The sequence below is a fragment of the Myotis davidii genome, unplaced genomic scaffold (assembly GCF_000327345.1).
Source record: "Myotis davidii unplaced genomic scaffold, ASM32734v1 scaffold494, whole genome shotgun sequence".
Classification (NCBI taxonomy): Eukaryota; Metazoa; Chordata; class Mammalia; order Chiroptera; family Vespertilionidae; genus Myotis; species Myotis davidii.
Window position 1 is genome coordinate 104,747 of NW_006285480.1, and position 26,754 is coordinate 131,500.

Genomic DNA, 26,754 nt, shown 5'->3' on the forward strand with positions numbered 1-26,754 from the left:
AGCTATGGGGGAAAAAAGGAACGACTGTAATATGAACAATAAAGATTTAATTAAGAAAATAAGAAAGGGCAAAAAAAGAATATTAGAAATTTGAGTACTGTGACTATTTTTTCACAGTCAAACCTTATTTAAAATATTGGGAAACGTGGTAAGACTTGTTGTGGGAGTGGGGAGGTAGGATTACTCTGTCTCTCACTTTCCATTAATACTAATCCAAACCTATAAAACTTAAATTAGCAGTATTGTCTGGGCTATAATTTCAGTCTTTTTAGGGATTCATTTTCATATGAAACATGTGAAGTCCATATATATAGAGGTTCCTCTATATGCAGCTTGTATTGTTAAAACCAGTGTCAGTGCGTAGCATGAGGGAAGAGGCAAGAGGAAAAAGTAGGCCAAGTAGGGATAGGAAGAGGAGATATTATGCATATGGAGCAAAATAAAGCTCTTGCCAGAACATTGTTTCATTTCCTTTTGACAGCTTCCTGAATAACAACCGTAAAATTTCAGCAGTTTACACAGTATTGTTTAAGAAGGGGCAATGAGAGCAGTCCACCCCCAGGGAGGAGGAAGTTGTGTAGATTTGCCTGCATCTGACGATGATTAAAAAAGAATTTGACAAAGTCAGCTTTGTTGTATTTAAATTCTCTGCAAACAGCGCACCCTCTTTGTGCCTATACTGGGTCACAGCCGCTCCTATCATACCCCCTCTTCAAACACATGCATCAAAACTTATTTCTCTCTTAATTTACATGTTGGCTGCAGGTGTGCTCCATGTGCTTTCATGCTAAAACCTGGACGGAAGGAGCAGCCTCTGACAGTAATGTACGGTTCTCCTGGCAGAGGGGGAAAGGGAAAGACACCTGGCAAAACCACAGATGTCACTAAAACTTCTAGGAGCTAGCATGATGTCACTTCTGCTTACATTGCTCTGGCCAAAAGAAGTTACCGGGCCAAATCTGATATCAGTGGATCAAGGAAGTAAACCCCTCCCACAGAGAGGTACTTCAGGCCCCATAGCAACACACAGTGATATATAAATCAAGGAAGGGAGGTGCAAGGAATCTAGATCAATAATATCATTTATCACCACGGGTTGCTTTGTGTTCAGGTGATTAAACAAAGTTTAAATTCAAATGATATAAAGCATCTTTACTAGAAATAAGGAGGCACTTTCTGACTATCAGATTGATTTTTACACCAATGATTGTATAATGCTAACTTTTAACATTTAAAAAAGTCAGATAGCCTGGTTGGCATTGCTCAGTGGTTGAATGCCAACCTATGAACCAGGAGGTCATGGTTTCATTCGTGGACAGGTACATGCCTGGGTTGTGGACTCAATCCCCAGTGGGGGATGTGCAGGAGGCAGCTGATTAATGATTCTCTCTCATCATTGATGTTTCTATCTCTCTCTCCCTCTCCCTTCCTCTCTGAAATCAATACAAATAAATAATAAAAGTCAGATATTTTTTCTTGAATATGCAGGTGTTCATATGCCCAGAGAGTAATAGTTTATGTAAACTGTTTTCTTAATGAAATACAGTAGTTAAAAGGCTAATAGCTTTTCTCTGCCCAGTTCTTCATATAAAGGAGAGAACACAGAAAGTGATTCTAGATGTATAGGGCAGTCATTACACAAAGATGCCATAGGCCTTAGAGATGAATTCTCTAATGGAAATCAGTTGAGAAAGGCTAGAGGGATTGTTAAAGTGAGTTGTACAGTTATGGTAATAGGGAGAAAAAGAAGTCCATTCATTAGTATTAGTAATTGTAAGGATTATGGTAAATCGTTTGTTGGAGACTTTTCCTCCTACTTCCTTATTTCCACTTGTACATCTAGAGTTTATGTTTTTATGGAGAAAGAACCTCAAAGGACTTTGCTTTATATTTTTTACCTTTACTTCTCTGCTGATAGAACACAAATTGATGCCACACAGCAATGGGCTGTTGTGGAGATAGCCTGGGACTTTTGCACATTACTTGGCAAATAATGGAAAAGTAAGAAAAAGCCCTATCTGGTTTGGCTCAGTCGGTAGAGCATCGGCCTGCGGACTGAAAGGTCCCAGGTTTGATTCCGGTCAAGAGCATGTACCTTGGTTGCGGGCACATCCCCAGTGGGGAGTGTGCAGGAGGCAGCTGGTCGATGTTTCTCTCTCATCGATGTTTCTAGCTCTCTATCCCTCTCCCTTCCTCTCTGTAAAAAATCAATAAAATATATATTAAAAAAAGAAAAGTAAGAAAAAAACCCACTGTCCTACCTACTTTGAATTGATGGCATTAACTGAATTGTGTCTAATACTGGCACTAAAGAACATGATATACTTGAGAACATTTGGTAATGTTTAAAACAATCCGTTTGAAATAGTTCCCAAATTACTTTCACAAGTATATTTAGTGAGTAAAGAGTCAAAATCAAACATTATAAAGTGATTTAGTAAAATTTTACTTAAAGCTTAAAGGTAAGTTATGTACTAGTTAACTTTATTTTTTTGGAAGAGCTCCTAGCACCATAAAATGTCTGCAAGCTAAAATGTAATTTATATATGTGTGATCATTTCTAAAGTTAGATAAGGCTCTCAGAGGTTTTTTGATTACTCATGACAGCAGATTGCTCGTGATAATGATGAAAAGTATAATGAATAAACTTTAAAGACCTTCCCAGTAGTGAATTACTTATACCTAGCCAACAAACTGAATACAGACCTTCCTTGTATTTCAATAGGCGTTTAGAAGGTTAGCTAGTATTTCTACATTTTAAAAGGTTTATGGTGAATAGTGAATAATTATACTGATAGTACATACAGAACTACATGAAAAAGAGATATTTGTTTCATGACTGTAGGTAATTAGATAGTCCCATTACAACTTGAGTTTTTTTCTTTCCCTTCTCTTCTGTAGCACTTTGCCAATTTAGGAAAATTGGCCGAGGCTAGATAATTTTAAAAGCTGTATTGTCTAGCAATCCCTGTTGACCAGTAAGTAAATTGACTGATTTGAAATTGTTTGCTCTAGCATTCCTCTGATAAAAGCTTCTGATTATATTCGAATAATGTGGAGTACTACTTATAGTATAACAATAATTTTGATGGTAAGTCAGAGTTTAAGTAGCTAAATAAAAGTGTTTAAATATTTGACTCTTATGTTAAGATCTTTTCCTAGTCAGGTACCTAAAAGAGTTTCAGGTACAATACATATTGAAAATTTCTTCTAAGTACTGTGATCAGTGATGAAAAATAGAAAATGCTTAAAGCATCCTTGTTGACTTAGATAACTTGGAATTACATAATTGGAATCTTTATTTATAGCCCAACAGTTTTTTTAGGGTGGGGGGTTAATATATGTTTAACTTTTTTTTAGAAGGTAATTTTCTTAAGATAATTTTAATACCATTCATGGAAATAAGCATATAGTAGCATATTTTTTCTGTCTTTTATTAGATCGTGAACTTAAATGTACAGACTGGATCATTCTGTACAATCTAATAAGCTTGGCAGTATTTAAAACATTATGGGTGTGTGGATAGTTATATAGTGAAAATATATTACATATGTAATCTAAAAGTTCTCGCTGTGTTAAACCTTGAAAGTGAGAAATGTGAGGGTTAGAATCCTTTTCTTCATATTGTTTTCCACATTTACACAGTTATTACATGAAAGTTTTATTTTACTTCATCCTTTATAATTAAATCATTTTATATGTAGTGACAAAAATATAGCACTTATATTCTCACTAAAATATTTTGCTTAAGATTGCAAAGGACTCTCAAGTGAATGGAATTCTATACTTGCTATTCAATCTTACTATGTAAATATGAAACATTTAATATTAATTTATCACCAAATTTGCTACATGGATCATTCTGCTACAGATCTTTAAACCAGGAACCTTGTTCAGAAGTGCTTAAGTAAAATAAATTGGTAAAAATTTGGGTTAGAATTTGTAATTTTAAATCAAATTAGGAAGTTAAAAGTTCAACATTAAGCACTTTAATGGGAATAGAAAGTGGTTTTGTAGCTTTTATTATTTCACCTGCAAACATTTAAATAAGCTTTAACTAAGAGATTGTTTTCTATAGTAATCTAAAAAGCATTCTAAGTACTAAAATAAGCAACACAATAATCAATTTAGAAGACTACTGATATGCGGATGAAAATTTTTGGGATGTGTTTATTAGAATTTACTGTAACCTTTCTTTTTTTTTTAAATGCCATACTTACTTTTCTTTTCTCTTCCCCCCACCCCTGTAATATAAACACACCTTAAAATAAGTAGTAGGTTAAGAACAGTTAAGTCCTAAGGAGTTTAGCAAATAGCTATTAGTATATCATTGAGACCAAAGGAGCAAAGCAAGGTGTTTTTTTTAATCATTCAAGACACAATTTACTTTGTTAGAAATGACAGTTATAGTTGATAGTTTTACGTTGTGGAACCTGACCAATACTACTGGTTTGTATTTTGGGAGGAAAAAAAGGAATTCTGTTTAAGTAGTTCACATATAGGTTTTTTATTGTTTCCTCACATACAGGTTTGTTTCAAACTTCTAAACTTCAACCAATAAGTTGTCTAAATTTCTTTTTGGAAATACTCTATTCTGATGTCTTTGAAGTAATCTACTTTCATCTGTCTCAGTATCTTACCTGGTAGGTTCTCAGCCTTAATCTCCTCTAGTGCAAAAATCCTAATTCTGCTAGCCTATGAGAAGCATACAACTGGAAACCATGACATTTTCATCATATGTCAGGCATTAAGATCTATTCTAATGAAAGGGTAATATGCTAATTAGACCGGATAGACCAAACGTCTTCCGGACATCATTCCGGACATCCTTCCTGACAAAGCTGGGGGTGTGGCCGGCCTGCAAACTGCCTGTGACCCCTCGCCCAGCCTGGCCGTGCTCCCCAGCGGGAACCCCCCACTCGGTCCAGGGCCCACTTCAGGGCAGGTCAGCTGGCCCCCACCCGTGCACCAGGCCTCTATCCTATATAATAAAAGGGTAATATGCAAATTGACCCTAATGGCAGAATGACTGCTGGACCTCACTATGAGGCGCACTGACCACCTCTTGGTCCCTTTCCCCAGCCAGCAGGCTCCAATCGCCTGATGGCCACCCGCAGCAGAGGTGGGGCCAGTGAGTGGGTGGGAACAGCTGACCCCTTGGTCCCTTCCCTGGACTGTCAGGCACCAATCACCCGATGGCGAATGGAGAATGGGGTGGGGCCGGCTGCGGGCAGCTGGGGAAGATGGCCCTGATCGCAGGTCAGGCCTAGGGACTGTACCCGTGCATGAATTTCATGCGCCAGGCCTTTAGTAACTCCATAAATGTCTAACCCCACTAAGCTGTACACCTGAAACTAATATAAAATAATATTGAATGTCAACTGTAATTGAAAAAAAAAAGATATCTCCATGTGCTCTACTTGGATGTTTAACCATCACCTCTAGACTCTGAATGTTCAAAATCAAATTCATTCTTTCATTAAAGCTGATTTCTCTTCCTAACTACTTTTTCTCACACAGTTCATGGTCCTCTTAACTCTTTCAGTTCCTACACATGCTATGCTACTGCACATCTCCCTGCCTTTTGCGATTCTATTCCTTCTAGCTAGAATTTTCTCCTTCAGATGAGAGCCAAATGCTTCTTTGTGAAACCTGTTAAGACATCTTTTTATCCCCAGGTGTATCCCAAAGAAGATGTGTTTAATAACTGTTAGAGCATTTGGGAAGACATATAATTTATTGTTTAAATTGTGAGTCAGCAAACCATGGGCCACAGGCCAAATCAAGCCACCAATTACAGAAAAAAAAAAATGCACACACCCTTTGCTCTAAATGAGCATTTGTTAAACCATGGTCCATCAGTTTTGCCCATGTTTCGAGTATCAGGCCAGCATATATAGCCTATTCAAATAAGAATACTAGCATGTTTTTTAAAGCCTAAGCTTTTTATATTTTCATAACCAGAGCAAGAGATATGCGGTGAACTTTTCATTAAGTCTACTTTAATTCCTTTCTACATTAGCGTATTGTATTTTTAATTTGTAGCAATTGGAACTTAGAGACAAGGCATTAGGTAGTTAACTTTAAATTTTTTTTGTGCTCCTGAATTTTCTGAAATCTTTAATGCTGGAGCATTTGATGTAAACCTTTTTCTGTGGCTAAAACTGGAATCTTCCTTGTTCGCCTAACTTTATCAACACTGATAATTTCCTATAACTTTACAAGAATAAAGTAATGTTTCAATTATATTCTCTGCTACTTCTTCCCTCAAAAAGATTTTTCGCTTTTATTGGCCAAGAAAAAGAATATTCCATTTCCCTCTATTTAGATCATATTATTAAGTAATATTTAGAAAATTCAAAGTAATGTTTTAAAACTCATTTCAATCTTTTCCTTACCACTTACTGGTAACAAAGGAAGGTTGAAATGCAACAGATGATGAATAGAATGAATGATTGTAGACTTATCTTGTATCCCTATACATTCCCCTCTGCATAAAATCTCATGCACAGCTGTACACCTTCTCCTCAGCCAGAATTTTAGTTACAGTGTTCATCCACAAGTTCCTACAGTCACTTAAAGGGAAAAATTGAAAAAAGAAAGAAGTAGCAATGGAAATAGTTATGGGACCTAAAGCTTATAGTGGGATAAATGTAGAAAATATTGCAATTAAGGTTTGGAAGTGATAAAAGATGCTAAATAATAATAATAATCCCAATATTAATAATTGTTCCCTAAAGCTGAGAGCTGATGCTATAATCCTAGCTTTGTTATAAAGTTAATTATAGAGCTAAGGTTATGTTCCTCACATATCAGAAAAGTATAACCTTCATCAAGTCAAAAGACAAGAATATATATATATATATATATATGTGTGTGTAAAATCAATTATATATGTGTGTATATATATACACACACACATATATATATATATATATTTAAAAAAATATTGTTCAAAATAGGTTAAATGGACACACATAACTCAAGAATCTGGCAGTATTTACCACAATTATAAATGAACTCTTCCTTTAACCTAGCAAGCTTACTCTGATGCTTTGTGTTACAGATACAATGACACATTATGAAATTACATGTTCAAGTTTATTTGGTGCAGTATTGTTTATAATAGCAAAAGATTAGACACAGTCCAAGTATTCAGCAACAAAGGACTGGATCATAAAATCAGAAAGACATTGGAAGTTAGGCTAGATGAAAACATGTCATTTTACTTGCTATTTTCTACAAAATAATATTGAAAATGCAGGGAAAGGATAACCTAAAAGTTGCTATTAAGGGATAGCAGATGAGAAATAGATACCCATGACTAAATCTTAGTATGTTGTAAAATATACTTTATTTTTTAATACATAAAAAATGTGTAAGAGCTTGCATAGATTGCCTTGTTTTGATCCCCATTTAATTCATAATCCCATGTAAGCTGAACATAATACTATGGGTGCTCAGGCACCTAATCTCCTGGGTGAGAACTACTCTAATAGATTCTTACAGTTTGTTTCTTCATCTCTGAGGTAAAGGTGGGTTGATTAGGACAAAAGTTAATTGCTACATTTTTAATAAAAATTTATTACTATAGAGGAACAGCATTTTAATTTGTATTTATTATTTGTAACCTGCAACATCTTTAAAAAGATTCAAGATGGTAAATAGGGATACTTGAGAACTTGTTCTCTGATGAGGTTTGTCTAAGTGAACACAATATAGACAAAGCCTGAAACTAAAGCTGTGAATACAGGAAAACTTCTGGAGCCTAGAGTCTGGGTTCATGTCAGTTAAATAGTAGAATTTCCTAACAGTTTAAATATGTGGAGTAAAGGTTTGTGAAGAATCCAAGATAACACTGAATACTGTCTTTATTTATCATCTATCTATATATAAAAGCCTAATATAATATGCAAAGTGTCCCCTCGGGAGTTTGACTGGGAAACTGGGAGTTCGATTGCTTGCTATGACATGGACTGACCACCCAGGGCGTGGTGCAGAATGAAGGGAGGCCCCATCTGGCGGCCGGGCAGCAGCTGCTAGGGACCCTACCTATGCATGAATTTTGTGCACTGGGCCTCTAGTAAATTATAATATGGATTACTGTGTAAAGAAATGAGTTATGATAGAGAATGAGTTTTATGGGGAAAAATACTAGTCATTTTGCCTTTCCAGTATTTCCTTGCAGTTAAGAAAATTTAAAATTCTGGACATGCAGAACTTGATGATCTGTGGCTAGGTTTGATATAGCATGCTCCCTAAAGTAATCAATTTCAATGCATTGCTATGTAATTGTTTTCTAGCATGTACCTCTGGATTTAATTTTCAAATATTTGAAAGCTAGACTATATTTTAAGTTATATTTAAGTAATATTTCTTCTTGTTTGGACTATAATGTTAAGCAAATGTATAAGTCATTAATTTTTACAGACTGCATTTTTATAGTAATTACCTATATAATATTAGACTTTAAGTGTTTTTATAAAAAGCTTTGAATGTCATTCTCAGAACAGTTCTCTAATGTTGAAGGATTATTCCCATTTTTTAAGGCCCAGAGATTTTGTGATTTATTTAGTCACCACTCTATGATATAAATATAACTTGAAGTCTTCTGCCTCCAAATGCCATCATTTCTTTGTCCTATCTTAGTATTTGTTCTCTTCATTTTTAATGTCCTGGTACTATAACTAGTGAATAGAATGCTGTTTATCTTTTCAGGATATGGCTTTGGTTGCCCCTGAGGCTCCTTCAGAACAAGCCAGGCGAGTTTTTCAAACCTATGACCCAGAAGGTAAAATATTTTATTATTTTATTAACATTGACTCCGTGTTTTATATCTTTATACACTTGAAATAGGTTGATATTTACCTGAGTTCTAGTCACAAGAGTTGTTGGGTTATTGAATGAAACATAGGTTGCATTTCTTCAGCATTTTAAATGGGAAATGTGAAAATGGAAACAAAACGGGATACCTAAGGGCTCATCAAGTTCTGACATGGTATGAGGTTTGCGTGTTTCTCGGGGTACTGAATTATGGCTACTTGAATCTTCATTCCTTATACTCAGTGTCAAATGGGAAAATACCACCTTCTGAAAAAGCTCTTTGAAAAGTTAAGTCATTTCCATGCTTTTTCATTTACTTATTAAACAGCTGTTCCAGAATATTTTTATGTGAGATATAATTGACATGTAACAGTCTGTAAGTGCAAGGTATACAATGTGTTGCTTTTACATACTTACATAGTACAAAATCATTGCTACAGTAGTGTTAGCTAACACCACTATAATATCACATAATAATCTTTCTTTTTCATAGTGAGAATAATTAAGTTCTATTCTCTTAGCAACTTTGAAATTTATAAAACTGTATTGTTAACCATAATAACTATGCTGTGTATTAGCTCTCCAGAACTTATTTCTTGATTAGTTGCAAGTTTCTACTTTCAAACAACATTCCAATCTCCCTCAGGCCCTGGTAACCACCATTCTACTACTTTTACAAATTCAGCTCTTTTAGAATTCTACATATAAGTATAGGATTTGTCTTTCTCTATCTAACTTCTTTCAATTATTATAATGCCCTCAAATTCCATTTATGTTACAAAAGGCAAGATTTTCTTATTCCTCCTGCCTGAATAATGTGTGTGTGTGTGTGCGTGCGCGTGTGTGCGTGTGCGTGTGTGTAATCCATTTCTTTATCCATTTATCTGTTGATGGACACTTAAGTTGTTTTTATATCTGGGCTATCATAATGCTGTAGTGACTATGGGCGTGCACAGATCTCTTTAAACTACAGATTTGAAGTCCTTCAGATATATACCTAGGAGTTCAATTTTTGAGAAACCTTATACTGTTTTCTTTAATGGGTGTACTATTTTACATCCCCACCAATAGTGTATAAGGGTTCTCTTTTTCTATACATCCTTACCAACATTTATCTTATATTTCTGATAAAAGCTATCCTAATTGTTCTAACAGGTGAGGACTGATACCTCACTGTGATTTTGATTTGCCTTTTCACGATAATTAGTGATATTGAGCATCTTTCCATAAACCTATAGGCCATTAGTATGTCTCCTTTTTTTTTTAAGATTTAATGAGCACCTCTTTTTTTTCGAATTTATCTTTATTATTAAAAGTATTAAAGATGTCCCTTCCCCCCACCCTCATTAATCCTCTTTTTTCCATCCTGCTCCAGTCCCCTCCCCAGGCCTTCCCCCACACTATTGTTTATCCATGGGCTATGCGTATATGCATGTTAGTTCATTGGTTAATCTCATACTCCTCACTCCCCTTCCCTCTGAAATATCTGAGTCTGTTGCATGCTTTAATGTCTCTGGATCTATTTTGTTCATTAGTTTATTTTGTTAATTAGATTCCACATATACGTGAGATCATGTGATACTTGTTTTTCTCTGACTGGCTTATTTCAGTTAGTGTAATACTCTCCAGGTCCCTCCATTCTGTCTCAAAGGGTAAGAAATCCTTCTCTCTCTCTCTATTTCTCTCTCTCTCTCTCTCTCTCTCATTTTACAGCTGCATAGTATTCCATGGTATAAATGTACCTCTGTTTTTTAGTGCATTCACCCATTGATGGGCACTTGGGTTGTTTCCAGAATTTAGCTACTTTAAATAACACTGCTCTGAACATTGGGGTGCATATATTCTTTCTGATTGGTGTTACTGGCATCGTAGGATATATTCCTAGAAATTGGATCACTGGGTCAAATGGCAGTTCCACTTTTAATTTTTTGAGGAAAATCCACACTGTTTTCCATAGTGGTTGTACCAGTCTGCATTCCCACCAGCAGTGTACTAGGATTCCTTTTTCTCCACAGCCTCACCAGTACTTGTTTGTTGATTTGTTGATGGTAGTCATTCTGGCAGGTGTGAGATGGTACCTCATTGTTGTTTTAATTTGCATTTCTCTGATAATTAGTGACTTAGAGCATTTTTTTCAGATATTTCTTGGCCATCTGTATGTCCTCTTTAAAGAAGTGTCTATTCAGGTTCTTCTCCATTTTTAAATAGGATTGCTTGTTGTTGTTTTGGTGTTGAGTTTTATGAGTTCTTATAAATTTTGGATATTAACCCCCTTTTAGATGTAGCATTGGTGGGTGTCTTCTCCCATTCAGTAGGTTGTCTTTTCATTTAGTTGTCTAATTTGGCGAATGCGTCCTCCCATACAGTAGGTTCCCTTTTCATTTTGAGGCTGGTTTCTTTTGCTGTGCAAAAGCTTTTTATTTTGATGTAGTCCCATTTGTTTATTTTTCCCTTTGTTTCTCTCTTTTTTTTATAGTTTTTAATATATTTTATTGATTTTTTTACAGAGAGGAAGGGAGAGAGATAGTTAGAAACGTTGATGAGAGAGAAACATCGATCAGCTGCCTCCTGCACATCTCCTACTGGAGATGTGCCCGCAACCCAGGCACATGCCCCCGACCGGAATCGAACCTGGGACCCTTCAGTCCGCAGGCCGACGCTCCATCCACTGAGCCAAACCGGTTTCGGCCCCTTTGTTTCTCTTGACTTAGGTGATGTATCTGTGAAAATTCTGTTATGTGAGGTATCTGATATTTTGCCTGCCTATGCTTTTTTCTAGCATTTTTATGGTTTCATGACTTCCATTTAAGTCTTTTATCCATTTTGAGTTTGTTCTCGTGTGTGGTGTAAGTTGGTGGTCTAGTTTCAGGTTTTTTTTTTGTTTGTTTTGTTTTTTGCATATACCTGCCCAATTTTCCCATCACCATTTATTGAACAGACTGTCTCTATTCTGTTCCATTGACATATGTGTGTTTATACCAATACTATTCTGTTTTGATTATTATAGGTCTGTAATATAGTTCGAAAACAGGGAATGTGATGCCTCAAGCTTTGTTCTTCTTTCTCAATATTACTTTGGATATTTGGGGTCTTTTGTGGTACCATACAAATGTTAGGATTGCTTGTTTTAGTTCTGTGAAAAATGCCTTGGATCTTTATAGGGATTGCATTGAATCTGGAGATCTCTTTGGGTAGTATGAACATTTTAACACACTTAAATCTTTCAGTCCATGAACTTTCCATTTATTTGTGTCTTCTTCAATTACTTTTATCAGTGTTGCATAGTTTTTAGTGTCCAGGTCTTTTATTCCCTTGGCTGGCTTTATTCCTAGATATTTTATTCTTTTTTAAACAATGGTAAATGGGATAGATTTTTATTTCTCTCTGATAGTTTATCAGTTTATAGAAATGCAAGAGATATTTGTATATTGATCTTATATACTGCAAGTTTTGAATTTGTTTATTCTAAAAGGTGGTGTTTTTTTTTTGTTTGTTTTTTTGGTAGAGTCTTCAGGCCTTCCTATCTATAATAATAAAAGCTTAATATGTTAATTAGACCAGACATCCTTCTGGACGACCTTCCGGACAAAGCCAGGGCTGTGAGGGAAGCCTGGGTCCCACGTGCCTACTGGGGGCTGGAGGGAAGCCTGGGTCCTAGGTGCCTGCTGGCAGCTGGAGTAAAGCCTGGGTCCCGGGTGCCAGAGGGAAATCCGGGTCCCAGGTGCCAGAGGGAAGCTGGTGCCAGCAGCTGAGGGAAGGAAGGCCTATTCTTGCATGAATTTTGTGCATCGGGCCTCTAATATATGATATTACTAGAGGCACGGTGCACGAATTTGTGCATGGGTGAGGTCTGGCTGGCCCACTCTGCTGGGGGCCAATTGGGGCCAGACCAGTGGGGGAGAGGGGCCATGGGCCATTGGCCAGTCAACCTCACCCCTGATCGGGTTGGGGGGGCAATAGAGGGTTGGGCCGGCAGGGGCCACGGGTGGTGGGCCGGCCGGCCCTGCCACCCAATCTGGGTGGGGGAGCTGATCGGGGGCTGGGCCTGCTGGGGGGAAATGCCGCAGGAGGTTGGGGGTGCTGATAGAGGCCCTGATTGGGACAGTTGGCTGCCACAGTGCACATCATAGTGACTGGTTGTCCTGGTTGTTCCATTGTTCTGGTCACTTGGCTTTTATATATATAGACTAGTGTCCCAGTACACAAATTCATGCACATTAAAAGGGGATTAACTAGAGGAAATATTTTAATATTGCTATTTGTCCTTCCTCTATAATAGAAGTGTCAGAGATGAAAGAAAATTAGTAAAATGTATATGAAAATCTTCCTCCTGTCAGAGTCTGGGGTGCACCAGGGGACCCAGAGTCAAGTCCCTGCCCATCCAAATTTGCCTCAAAATTGCACGAGTTCCAGACCCGGCCAGCCCCCTTGCCCATTGGGCTAGATCCAGACCCTGCTGGTCTCACCCTTGTCAAGCCCCGTTGGGCGGGGGGCATGGCCTGAGGTTCCTCGGCCTGGTGCCAGGGCAGGGGGAGCATCCTGAGGTCCCTGGCCCAGCACTGGTGTGGGGGGCACACCTTGAGGTCCCCCATCAAGCTCCTCCGGGCGGGGGGTATAGCCTGAGGTCCCCAGCCTGGCGCCGGGGTGGGGGGATGGCCTCAGGTATCCTGCCCAATTTCAGGGCAGGGAGTGTGGCCTTAGGTCCCCTGTCAAGCCCTGCTCGCCTGGGGGGGCATGGCCTGAGGTCCCCTGGTCTGGTGCCAAGGTGGGGGGTGCAGCCTGAGGTCCCCCATCAAGCCCTGCCGGATGGAGGGGCAAGGCCTGAAGTCCGCTGTCAAGCCTTGCCGGGTGGGGGGCATGGCCTGTGGTCCCCTGTCAAACCCTGCTGGGGGGCATGGCTTGAGGTCCCCTGGCTTGGCGCCAAGGTGGGGGGCGCAGCCTGAGGTGCCCTGGCCTGGCGCTGGGGTGGGGTGTGTGGCCTGAGGTTCCCCGTCAAGCTCTGCTGGTTGGGGGGCACAGCCTGAGGTCCCTCGGCCTGGCGCCAGGGTAGGGGGGTCGCAGCCTGAGGTCCCCTGTCATGCCCCATGATGAGGGAGGGTCGTGGCTTCAAGTCCCTGCTGATTGCTTGTTAAGGCTCATTACGGGAGCTCGGCCTCTGCTATGGGCGCAGCCATCTTGTGTTACAGAAACCCCACCTCTGCTGTGGGCGCTGCCATCTTTGTGGTGGAGTGATGGTCAATTTGCATATTCCCTCTTTATTATATAGGATGTCATTTTGCAAATGGGACAGTTTTACTTTTTCTTTCTGATTTAGATGCCTTTCATTGCCTTTTTTTCTTTGTCTTAACTGTTGTGGCTAGGACTTGAAGTATTATGTTGAATAAAACTGTCAAGGGTGGACAGCCTTATCTTGTTCCTGATTTTAGAGTTTTGAAAAGCTTTCAGCTTTTCACCCTTGAGTGTAGTAATAGCTTTGGGTTTGTTATATGTGGCCTTTATTATGTTGAGGTACATTCCCGCTATATCCACTTTGTTGAGAGTTTTTATCATAAACAAGTGTGGAATTTTGTCAAATTCTTTTTCTGCTTCTAGTAAGAGGATCATTTTTATCCTTCATTTTGTTAATGTGCTGTATCACATGGATTGATTTGTTGATTTTGAACCATCTTTGCATTTCTGAAATAAATCACACTTGCCCATGGTGGATGCTTTTTTAAAACAATGTATTGTTAAATTTGGATTGTTAATATTTTGTTGAGGTTTTTTGCAACTATGTTCATTGGGATATTATCCTGTAATTTTCTTTTCTTATGGTATCCTTGTCTGTTTTTGGTATCAGGATAATGGTGCCCTCATAACATGAATTTGGAAGCGTTTTCTCCTCTTCTGTTTTTTTGGAAGAGTTTGAGAAGGATTGGTATTACTTTTTCTTTAAATGTTTGGCAGAATATTCCAGTGAAGCCATCTGTTCCTGGATATTTGTTTGTTGGGAGGTATTTGATAACTGATTCAATCTCCTTATTAGCATATCTGTAGTGATTTTCTATTTCTTCATGATTCAATTCTGGTAATTTGTGTGTTTCTAAGATTCATCTGATTCTTCTAGATCAGCAGTTCTCAACCTGTGGGTCACGCACAATGAAAATACATCCTGCATATCAGATATTTACATTACGATTAATAACAGTAGCAAAATTACAGTTATGAAGTAGCAACGAAAATAATTTTATGGTTGGGGGTCACCACAACATGAGGAACTGTATTCAAGGGTCATGGCATTAGGAAGGTTGAGAACCACTGCTCTAGATTGTTAGTTTTGTTGGTATATAATTATTCGTGGTACTCATGATTTTTGTTGTGTCAGTTATATTGTCTGCTCTTTCATTTCTGACTTTATTATTATGAGTCTTCTTACTAGATGATTCTAGCTAAAGGTTTATCAATTATACTTTTAAAATCCAGCTATTAAATTTCATTACTCTTTCCTATTGTCTATTTAGTCTCTATTATATCTATTTCTCTTCTGATATTTTTTCTTTTCTTCCTTCTACTAATTTTGGATTCATTGTTTGTCTCTTTCTAGTTCCTTGACATAAATATCCTAACTTTACCCCTCAAAATAGTTTTGAATTTGACTATATATTCAACTTGACCAGTGAATTTTATATTTTCATGTTACTAATTTGTGTCCTTTTTTTCAGCTTATAGAATTATCTTTAGTATAGGGCAGGTCTCATTTTTAAAAATATCCTCAGCTTTTGTTTATCTCAAAAGTCTCTATGCCACCTTCATTTCTGAATGACAACTTACCTGAATAGAGAATTCTTAGTTGACAATTATTTGTTTTGAACACTTTGAATATATAGTATCCCTGTCTCTACAGGCCTGTTAGGTTTCTGCTGAGAAATCTGCTTATAGTTTTATCAATATTCCCTTGTATGTGATGAATATTTTATCTTTCTGCTTACAAAATCCTCTATTTGTCTTTGCTTTGTGAGAGCTTGATAATGTTGTGGGGTCTCTGTATTGAATATCTTTGGGGATCTTTGAATCTCCTATACTTGGATGGTCATTTCTCTCTCCAAATTTGGGAAGTTTTCATTCATTATTGCTTTAAGTAAGTTTTCTGTTCCTTTATCCCTCTTTTCCAAGACTTCTATAATACAGATATGCTTATTCTCTGTGGTCCCCCACAATTCATTTAGGTTTTCTTCACTCTTTATTTTTTACTGACTTACTAATATTATGATATCTGCCCTCACCTCACAGATATTTTCTTCCACCTGATTGAGTCTGCTGTTCAAGCTACCTATTGGGTTTTTTATTTCATTCACTGTATTCTTAACCTTGAGAATTTCTGTTTAGTTCTTTATAATGATTTCTATTTATTTGTTAAGCTTCTCGTTTTGAAGTCCATTGGTAGTTATGTTGTTTTGACACCTTTGCATTTGTGTACTAATTATAATATAACTAAAGTATAATAGCTGAGTCACTTTAAAACCACATCATAAGTTGAATTCCATTGTAAATACCATGTAGAAATTTAAGTTGTTGGATCAGTGAAGTCCATTGGAACTCTGAATGGACTCAATTATCTTTATGAATACAAGGAATATTCACAGATAGGAGACCTGAACGTCTAAAAAGCTAATGTTACAACGCTGATTTTAAAAAATTCAACAGGAATGCAAAGGTACTAAAACTAAGGTTTTAAAAGTAGGATACAATTGTCATAAACAATAGGTTTGTTTGCTTTTTGCAAAATAAAAATTGTAAAATATTTTTTAATTGATTTCAGAGAGAAAGAGAGAGAGAGAGAGAGAGAGAGAGAGAGAGAGAGAGACATCAATGGTATGAGAGGATCACTGATTGGCTGCCTCCCACATGCCCTCTACTGGAGCCCACAACCCAGGCATGTGCCCTTGACTGGAACCCTTCAGTCCATAGGCCAACACTCTATCTACTGAGCCAAACCAGCTAGGGCACAATTTTTTTTTTTTATCATTAATGAGATAGCAGGCTTGTACTATTCATTTTCTTCTACCAATTTACAAGGGAAGTTAGAATTTCTTATATTACCAATACTAAAAGTATAACCAGTGGCAATTTTTCAGAATTGAGTCCTCATAGATACTGTACATATGAAAATAAATTTGCCCTGTTTTTACTAGAAAAAGAGAATTATTGATTAAATTAAATGGTTTTCATCTATATAGTTTTGTGTGACAACTTAGCAGCACTATAAGCTGAATTAAGAAGAAAGCATTAAAACTTGTTCGGCCACCTTGGAAAAAGTATCTCCTTCTATATATTACTTATCATGGAGAAAATAAACACCACTTTTTCATCTGCATATCACTGTTATGGTTTAGCTCTATATAGTTCATTCTAAGAAGGAGGATTAAAAATAAAATTTTCCATTTTTAGTCTATTTAGTTACTCAGAAACTAATCTGTTAGTCTAATTTTATTTTTTCCCCAAACATATATTTTCTTCTTTCAAGATTTAAACAAATCAGGCTTTCCCAGAACACTTAATATACTTACCGTTCTTACAAGCTTCTGGGTAGTTCCACTTTCCGTTTAGCAGAGGCTGTTATGGGGACAATTGTTCTTTGTCACCCTCTTCAGAATATTTGTAGAATAATTGACCTAGAGGGACGCTGAAGAAAAGAGAATTTGAGTTCTGGTACCCATGAATATTTTTGTGCTTATTGCTCCTGCCCTGGCTGCTACTCATGTGTTTGAGTAGCACTGTTAGCACTGTTAGCACCATGCTTTAGATATATTATGAATTAAATGGACTTGTGCAGGCTAATCACTACTTATAGTATTGACACTATGAAACTACATTTTTCAGTGTTCTAAACAGGTGATTTATTAATTACCTTTTGAAACATAACCCTGATTTATAAATGTGGGCCTGTTTAAAAATAATAATTATGTCTGGCTTTACATGGAACGTACAATTTATAAAGCACTTTACCTGTATGATCTCATTAAAACCTTCCTTAAACCTAGGAGATAGGCAGGGATTATCATTACCATTTTGTTCTTAAGAAAACCAATCTTGTGGCAGTTTGTAAATTCTTGAGAGCTGAAAGCACTCCAGTTGGTATCGGAAGCCTGGATTCAAATACCACCTCTGGTAGTCATTAACTGTGTGATGTTAGGCAAGTTCATAACCTTAGTTTTCTCAGCTGTGAAATGGATTTAATATCTACATGATTATTCAAATACTCAATAAGTTGACCATATTGTTGTTTTATAAAAAATTCAAAAATGTGTGACATAGAGCTTATTCAGTAATGTCCAAAGCCACAGGATTCTACATAGATGGAATTTGAAATAGACACAGGTTTTCACACTACACCTAATGGGTTTTTAAAATTTGTTTTCTTTTTTCTCTTTTATACTCTCCCCCTAGTAGAATTACATATAAAGAGGCAACCCTACTAGTATTTGAGCCAGGAATACATAGTTTGATTTAAAAGGAGCCCCTTAAATACTATTTTTAAAGTGGCTAAAATATAGTTAGAGCCATGTTTTGTCTGAATGATTTCATTGTACTGTATTTTTTAATCTTTAAGAATAAGTTTACACTCTGGCTGGTGTGTCTCAGTTGTTGGAGTGTCAGCCTGCACACCAAAGGATTGCAGGTTTGATCTCGGGCCCTGGTCGGGGCATGTGCAGGAGGCAACCAATTGATGTGTGTCTCTCACATCAATGTTTCTCTCCCCCTCTGCCTCCCTTCCTCCCTTCTACTATCTCTGCAAATCAATGGAAAAATAAATACTCAGGTGAGGATTAACAACAACAAGAATAATTTTACTTATAGATTGTTTCAATTATAGCAATCCTTAGATATTATCTAGAAATTGCCTTTTGTTTAACTCAGTCTTTTCTGTTCCTTTTAAATGATACATCTCTTTCTCTACTCTTTTATTTATTTATTTCTGTATTGATTAAGGTATTACATATGTGTCCTTATCCTCCCATTGTCTCCCCCTCCTGCCCCCGACTCATGCCCTGGTGTCTGTGTCCATTGGTTGGGCTTATATGCTGCATACAAGTCCTTTATTTGTCTCTCCCCCTTACCCCCACCTTCTCCTACCTTCCCTCTGAGGTTTGACGGTCTGGTGGATGCTTCCCTGTCTTTGGATCTGTTTTTGTTCATCAGTTTATGTTGTTCATTATATTCCACAAATGAGTGAGATCATGTGATATTTATCTTTCGCTGACGCGTATTTCGCTGAGCATAATGCTCTCCAGTTCCATTCTATACTTTTGCTGCTTCCCTTTTCTCCCTTTTCACTGTCTTTCTTCATCTTGCTGTAATGTTGTCATCACTGTTTCTTTCATGCTGTCCCTGCCATAGTTTTTCTGTATCTTGCCACCATTTTTTGTTTGTTTTGCAGTTTTTCCATCACATGATAGAAGTGGTTCTACAACACAGGCAATAAATTACTCACTTCTTTCTGAACTTCATATGTTCAATTCACAAAACTAGTTTTTTTGAAAAAACTATGGTGCCTGAACAGAGTAGTTTGTTGAAATTTGAAGTGAGGACTAGATTCAATAATTAAATGTAACAAATGTTATTGAGCAGGTACTTGTGCCAGGCACCGTGCTGGGCCCTGGGCTTATGGAATCCCTGCCATTAAGAGCTCCTCATCAATTGGGAGCCAGCTGAGCAAACGGCAAAGAAACCAAGGAAAGCTGAAATATGAAAATAACTTTGCCTAGGGGCAAAAATCACGTATATGTTATTAAAATTTTAAAATAATAGGTAAAGTATAATACAACATTTAGTAAATATATAACAACTATTAATTATTTGACTAAAGTGGCATTAAGTTTTCCCTAACTAGCTCTTGGTTTTCTTTTCTTTTTTTTACTCTCTCTCACTTACAGTGGTTTGGAAATGTTACATTCTCAAATGTTTCGCCCCTTTCCCCCAGCCTCTTCACAGGTTGTGTCTTGCCCTTTGTTAATTCCTGACATTTGCTTTCTTCCTGCAGCACCCAATTTAGTTAGTGTCCCAGTTAAAACGGATCTGACAGACTCCCCCTTCAGGCTGTTCCTTATAGTCCCTAATCTTTCAGAACAGAAACTATGACTGGTACTTCCTTCTCTGTAAAATCGAACTCTGATTTCTGCACAATTATGAAATGGTTCTTTTACCCAGGAAATTACAAACTCACCTAACTAATTTTCACTCCCCTGCATCACTACTCCTTGCACTGAGCTATTTCTACTCTCAACATCTAGGAGGTTGGCACTTTTTGCAATCTGTTTGCTTGTTTAAAAACACACCAAAAAACCTATTTTTAAACATACAGCTTTTTCCTCTTTTTCAAATGTTTTAAAACACAATTTAACTGTATCCTAATATTTACACAGTACTTGCTTACCATCACAATTGCTGTGCCTCCTTTAGTTCTCCTCATTGCAGAACCCCCATTCCTCTAAGCTTAACCTTATAAAAGTCCTTTTTATATTAATGTATTTAAGTTCTTACCCAGGCATTCAAGTTCTACTTTTTCTTTTAGTGCTTTTTTGGTGTGCTGCCTAGTCAACCAATTGTATTCTCCCAGATTTCCTCTGCTGTTTTTTACTGTGTGTTGAGGTCTTTATCATCATTGTATCTGTATTTCAATATCTCTAATGAATCAGTTGAGTAAATACTAGTTTCATCTGGTTTTAGACTTAATGATTCTGTTCTTTTTCAAGAATTGTATCAAGAATTTTTCTTGATAGGAATGATTAAAGAATAAAGTAATGCCAAAATAAATGTTTCAAAGAGATAAGCAATTTCCAGATCTCCTCTTTCAATTGTGGGTAAAGTCTTTGAGGTATTGAGAAAATTATATTACAATCTCTGGTTTTAAAATACTGTATGTACGAAGTGTAGAGTCACTGACTTATTATAGTTATTGTTGTACTCCAGAAAGTGTTTATGAGTTGTAAATCTCACACATTCCTTAGAAACGTGTTGGGATATTTAAGCTTGAGGTCCTGTTTGAGCTAAGAAGAGCACTTCGTTGTTTTCCTAGCTGCTGTTTGTGTCTTTATCCAACCAATAGGAGAGCGGACTGAGTCTCGGGCTATGGCAAGAATAGATAAGGCTCTGCCATTCGCTGCTCCTGGAGATCAGGATAATTCCACTGCGTTTGTCAAGTCAAGTGGATCCACATGACAGCCCACAAGCACAGACACGGTTGTAGATAATTGTTCCTGCCTGCTAGTGGCCAAATGAAGACTGTTTTGCATTCAGAGATGCTGAACTTTTGGCTGTGACTTAACAAAGCAAAACAAATATTTTTTTCCCCTACATTTCAAACTCATCAAAGTTAGGCTTACAGAGAATAAGTTTGTTATTTGCTCTACCTCAAACTACTGGTAACTTGACAAATTGGAATTATTCTAAACCTTCACTTTTTAAAATTCATTTAATTACCCTAAATGAATATTACCTAGCCTTTTAGTCAAGGTCAGTCTATCTTCAAATGGATAAGCATCTGCTTATGAAGTTTAAGAAAACACCATTTTAAAATCATAACTACTTTATTCCTTTCTGATAGAGACAGAGGTCATGCCACATCCTGAAAGCAGCTACACTTTATTTTGTTATTTGATTGTGGAAGCAGGGCTTTTGGACATCTTGTTCTCCATGACATGATTTTTTTTTTAAAGTGTCTATTCCTGAAAAGGATATTGTGTTAGAAGTTTATTTAAAGCTGAGACAGTCTTCAGGAATGAGTAAATGGGTAGAAGAACTCAGGCACTGTACATTTAAGGGAATAAGCAACTTGTTTGTTTAAAACTACTGTTATTTCACACTGTTCTGCAAGCTTTTTGTGTGTGTCACATTCTATTGCATCATTAGAGTTTGAGCCATTTGCTAGTGCTATTTCCTTATCAAGCCCAAGAAAAGGATTATTTTCCTTAGGCTGGTCTTTATCAACATTTGATTTACTTTGCACTTCAACTTTTAATTTTTTCCCATTTTATTTAAATCAAGGCTGTTATAAGGATATCTTTTCTTGTTCTTATATTGTCAGTTTTCTAAATACCAGTGAAACATTAACATTCTTCAAAAAGTTAAATAACATTGTGATGAAAGGAATATATTGAAGATAAAGAATTGTTTTAACTTGATTTCTTAAAGGAAATTTAAAGTTTACATTGTTGAAAGATACACTTAATTACTAAATATTTGTTTTAAGTGGAAACAAACTTCTATCATTTAAATTTGTAAGCCTGATTCAAGAAGCAATTTGGCTTTAAGGTTTCCTTTAAGTTCTCAGAAACTAACCTTGAAAATAAATCTGTACCTATGTGCCCAGAAAACTAATATAAGAGAATGTCTAATAATAATAGGCATTGTACCTAAATAACCTTAATAAGATGTTCTTAACTCTTTATATACATTTTAAATGATTTTTCACTGGAATATGATCAGTAGTAATAGCATTTCTCGAAGTAAACTCATAATCCAGGTTGTTTCCATTTCCCCTAGATAATGGATTCATACCTGATTCACTTCTAGAAGATGTGATGAAAGCGTTGGACCTTGTTTCAGATCCTGAATAGTAAGTAAATAGGAAGTATTATTTAACCAACTCAAAAATTCCAGTTAATTTAAAATATACACAGTTTTGCTTTTTAAAAAAATCTAAACCTGCATATATGAAGCATAGTACTTTATATAAAGCAAAGATTTAGGAATAAATCAGACTAATCAGTATTATAGTACAAACTTGACATACTAAAAATGAGCTTTCCTTCCCACTATTCCTACTACGCACTTATCCTTCTGAAAATGTGCTAAAATATAAATGTCATTTTTTAACAAACTAAATATGTCTTTTTCTCACTGAAACCTTTTCCATTTAAAAAAATTTTGCCCATATCTTTAGTAGCTTAAGTGAGAGTCGTGACAGTTCTGTATAATGTCTATATTGCTAGCCCTTGAACATCTCTATGCGATTAACCAGTTAACTGCAACACGTCCAAAACGGAAACCATCATTGCGTCTGTAGACGCTTGTGGCATACAACGGGTTAAACTAACTGAGCCGAAACCTTGTAAGAGACACAGAATATCACAGAATATAATTTTTCAGTACTGAAAGTATCAAAGTATTGACCAACATTAATATTATGTCACCGTCTTCAGTCTCACTGTTATATTTGCTCATTTGCTGCATCTATCACTTCTTCCATAAATTTGGGATCTTTATTATGCATGAGCACAAAGTGCTTCTTCTTAAGTGGATACATATCTTGATTAAATATGGAAATAAAATAAAGATCACCTATGATGTACACTAGCTTTTGTTTTACCTGCACAAGTTGTTTTTCTTCTGAAAAAATTTTTTTGGCAATGAACAAACTTTAGCTTACAAAACATTTAAGGAAAGGATTCAGCAAAAACAATGTAAAATATATTGATGCACATAGTTTTTAAAACTTGACCATATTTTGTTTTTAAATAAATCAGGTGTGTTTTCTTTGAAAGTATGAAATGCATATATACATTTACAAACTAATCACATCTGAATTAATATCTGAGTCTTACTACTTATAACTATGATGTTACCCATTCTTAACAGACATAATTGCTGTTTCCAACTTAAAAGAATTGAACTAGTCCAATAAATGGAAAAATAGTAATTAATGTATTTCCTCTAAACTGATTTCCAAATGGAGATCATCTTTTTTTCATTGTCTTAATTTGCAAAAGAGAATTGAACTCAAGTATTTTTGGTTACTGATATTTCTTACTACAGGAAGGAGGGAAAAAAGGAAAAGTGATTTTTTTTCAATTTTTGCATAGATTAATTTTTCTTCTTTCCTTAAAATACATAGCATATCTTGAATTATAAAGTTAGTATAATTTAGTCAGATTGTCTTTCTAGAAGTAGCTAAAAGATTAGACTCAGTTATTCACTCTGTATTTTGGTATGGTTTATAATACATGATGGCCCTTAAATTAACAGGACCAAATTTAGGATTAATAAATTAGATGGATTATATACAGTGTGACCTTACCTTCATTTGTTTCATGTCATAACCTCCTGCTCTTACTCAGACCCTTTAAAATGTCACATCCTTTGCATGTTTAATAATAAGGCGTATTTAACTTGGCATTTTTAGTTTAGGAGATAACATGGAGAATGAAAAATTTCTTTTCAGAAAGTTTTCATTTTAAAAATCCTTCCAACTGCAGTCTGCTTTTTTCTTTGCCTTCTTTTTAATCACACATAATACCTTTCACCAGCCTTGGCTACACCTACATGGTAAGAGCTGTGCAAAGCACTATCTAGTTTAGGCTGCTACTAGACAATCAAGTATATACCACTTATAATTCACTATACCTTAGCTCTTTGAGAATTATCCTACCTCTTTAAACTTCAAGTTACATTGCCTAAGAATTTTAAGCTTCCACCTCAATTGGTTCTGGAAAGCTTTTTAGGAGATGTTTTTGATGCACCATTTCCTTTTGACCCTGTTTCTTTTTCTCCTTGAGCTTAAAATAAACATTTTTAAGTTAAATGCCTCATTTGATTGTTAAATTTAGGCATACCTATGAAGCAAAGAGAATTTGCCTTTGGGGGATTATAAGTCTGTGCTTAGAAGCCTAAATTTTTAAATTACTTTACCTAATAAGGAACAGTATTCCAAAGTCATCGTCATAATTTAAATTCTAAATAGTAACAGATTACTCTGGTTTAAAAATAACCAAGTTTTGGCAAATCAGATGTCATTCCTGTGTATTTGTCATTAAGAGGCTAAAAAGAACAGTTCTTAAGATTTTTGGCAGTCAATGTGTTATAGTACCAGTAATTTAATCATGAAAGAAGAAAAATAAGCTTTTTTTCCTTTGTTACCCACTGTTTTGTTTTTTTTGTTTGTTTGTTTTTCTCTCCCCGCAGTATAAATCTCATGAAGAATAAATTAGATCCAGAAGGATTAGGAATCATACTATTGGGTCCATTTCTTCAAGAATTTTTTCCTGATCAGGTAATGTAATTGAAGAAATGTTTTGTCCTATTGGGATGATCATCTGTGATTGTTTTAGCACTTTTCCTACTCACTTAAAATGTTCTAATATGTAGATATGAGACTAAAAAAGCAGTATTGTGTAAATACTTTGCTGTTACAGAGAGGATTGAAGGGTATGTATGTGACAATATAGTAATACAGAACTTTGAGGTAGAAGACCAGTGGAATATAGTGTATACTCCAATATGTACACATAATGATACTGTTTTTATAAAGAAAGGACAAAATTCAGAAGTATGGGGAGTAAAAAGAAAAAGATCTTTATCCATTCCCACCCATTTTCCTTCTCTTAGGTAACTAGTGTCAATAGATTGGTATGTATCTTTTTAGAAGTTTCTAAATACTAGAAAGAAGGTAAATGAGCCTATATGAAGTGAGAGTACTGCTAGTGAACCTAAGTTCCAGGAGACTTTTAGGTGAGTCGAAGAAAAACCTTTGGAGCTGTGCTGTTTCATGTTGGGACATGTCTTCCATTAGGCTCCAATAGCTTCTCAGTTAATAAGAAACTATGCTACTCTCAATACTCTTTTAGGTTATGTCTGTGTCCTTGGAAAGCCAATTCTACAGCCTACATCTGTCTTTTGTGTTTCTTATTTTAAAAAAATATATTTTATTGATTTTTTACAGAGAGGAAGGGAGAGGGATAGAGAGTTAGAAACATCAATGAGAGAGAAACATCGATCAGCTGCCTCCTGCACACCCCCCACTGGGGACATGCCCGCAACCAAGGTACATGTTCTTGACCAAAATCGAACCTAGGACCCTTCAGTCCACAGGCCAACGCTCTATCCACTGAGCCAAACCGGTCAGGGCGTGTTTCTTATTTAAGTGGAGGAGCTGCCATAAACCAAATTATTTAGCTAGGTACATTGTGATCATTTCGTTAGATATCAGCATAGTTTAAAGTTCATTGTTTCTATTCTACCTCTATTATAAAAGAGATGTGTTGTCAAGTAGAAAAATATCCAAAATTTATAAAGAACTCATACAACTCAACACCAAACAAACAAATAATTCAATTAAAAAATGGGTAAAGGACCAATAAGACATATAAATGCCAACAGATATATGAAAAGATGCTCAACTTCACCAGCTATTAGGGAAATACAAATCAAAACTACAATGAGATACCACCTCACACCTGTTAGGAATGGCTGTTATCAACAAGAGAGGAAATAAGTGTTGGAGAGGGTGTGGAGAAAAGGAACCATCATTCACAGCTGGTGGGAATGTAAACTGGTACAGACATTATGGAACACAGTATGAACGCTCCTCAAAAAATTAAGAATAGAGTTAACTATATGACCTAGCAGTCCCTCTTATGGGTATCTCCCCCCAGAAGTTGAAAATATTTATTTGCAAAGATATGTGCACCCCTATGTGGATTGCAGAATTATGATTCATGGTGGTCAAGACACGGAAACAATCAAAATGTCTTTCGATAGATAATTGGGTAAAGAAGATGTGATGCAAATACAATTGAATACTACTCAGCTATAAGAAAAGATGAAATATGGATGGACCTTGAGAATATCATGCTAAACGAAATAAGTCAGTCAGAAAAAGCTAAGAACCATTTGATTTCACTCATGTGGGATATAAAACTGAAAGTCATAATCACAGACAACAGTATGCTGGTTACCAGAGGGAAGAGGGGTGGTGGGATAGTAAAGGGTTAAGGGTACTAAATATATGGTGGTACCGTATATGATTTGACTTTGGTGGGCATACAATGCAATATACTGATCATGTATCATAGAAATGTACACTTGAAACCTATATTATCTTATTAACCAACTAGAGGCCCAATGCACAAAAATGTGTGCACTTGGAGGCGGGGGGGTCCATCAGCCCGGGCGGCG

At 36.3% G+C, this 26,754-nt stretch overlaps 1 protein-coding gene across 5 annotated transcripts in view; it reads left to right on the forward strand.

Annotated features, from left to right (window-relative positions):
- The window catches only part of FAM188A (family with sequence similarity 188 member A), a 109,999-nt gene that overhangs the window by 74,364 nt on the left and 8,881 nt on the right, over positions 1 to 26,754 (forward strand). For all 5 annotated transcript variants that reach the window (XR_435274.2, XM_006756153.2, XM_006756154.2 and 2 more), the window contains 3 exons: positions 8,719 to 8,791; positions 22,345 to 22,417; positions 24,763 to 24,850. Coding sequence is in view for 4 of the 5 variants with exons in the window: in XM_006756153.2 (XP_006756216.1) it covers positions 8,719 to 8,791; positions 22,345 to 22,417; positions 24,763 to 24,850 (234 nt within the window). In the remaining variant the exon portion in view is untranslated. The remainder of the gene's footprint in view (positions 1 to 8,718; positions 8,792 to 22,344; positions 22,418 to 24,762; positions 24,851 to 26,754) is intronic.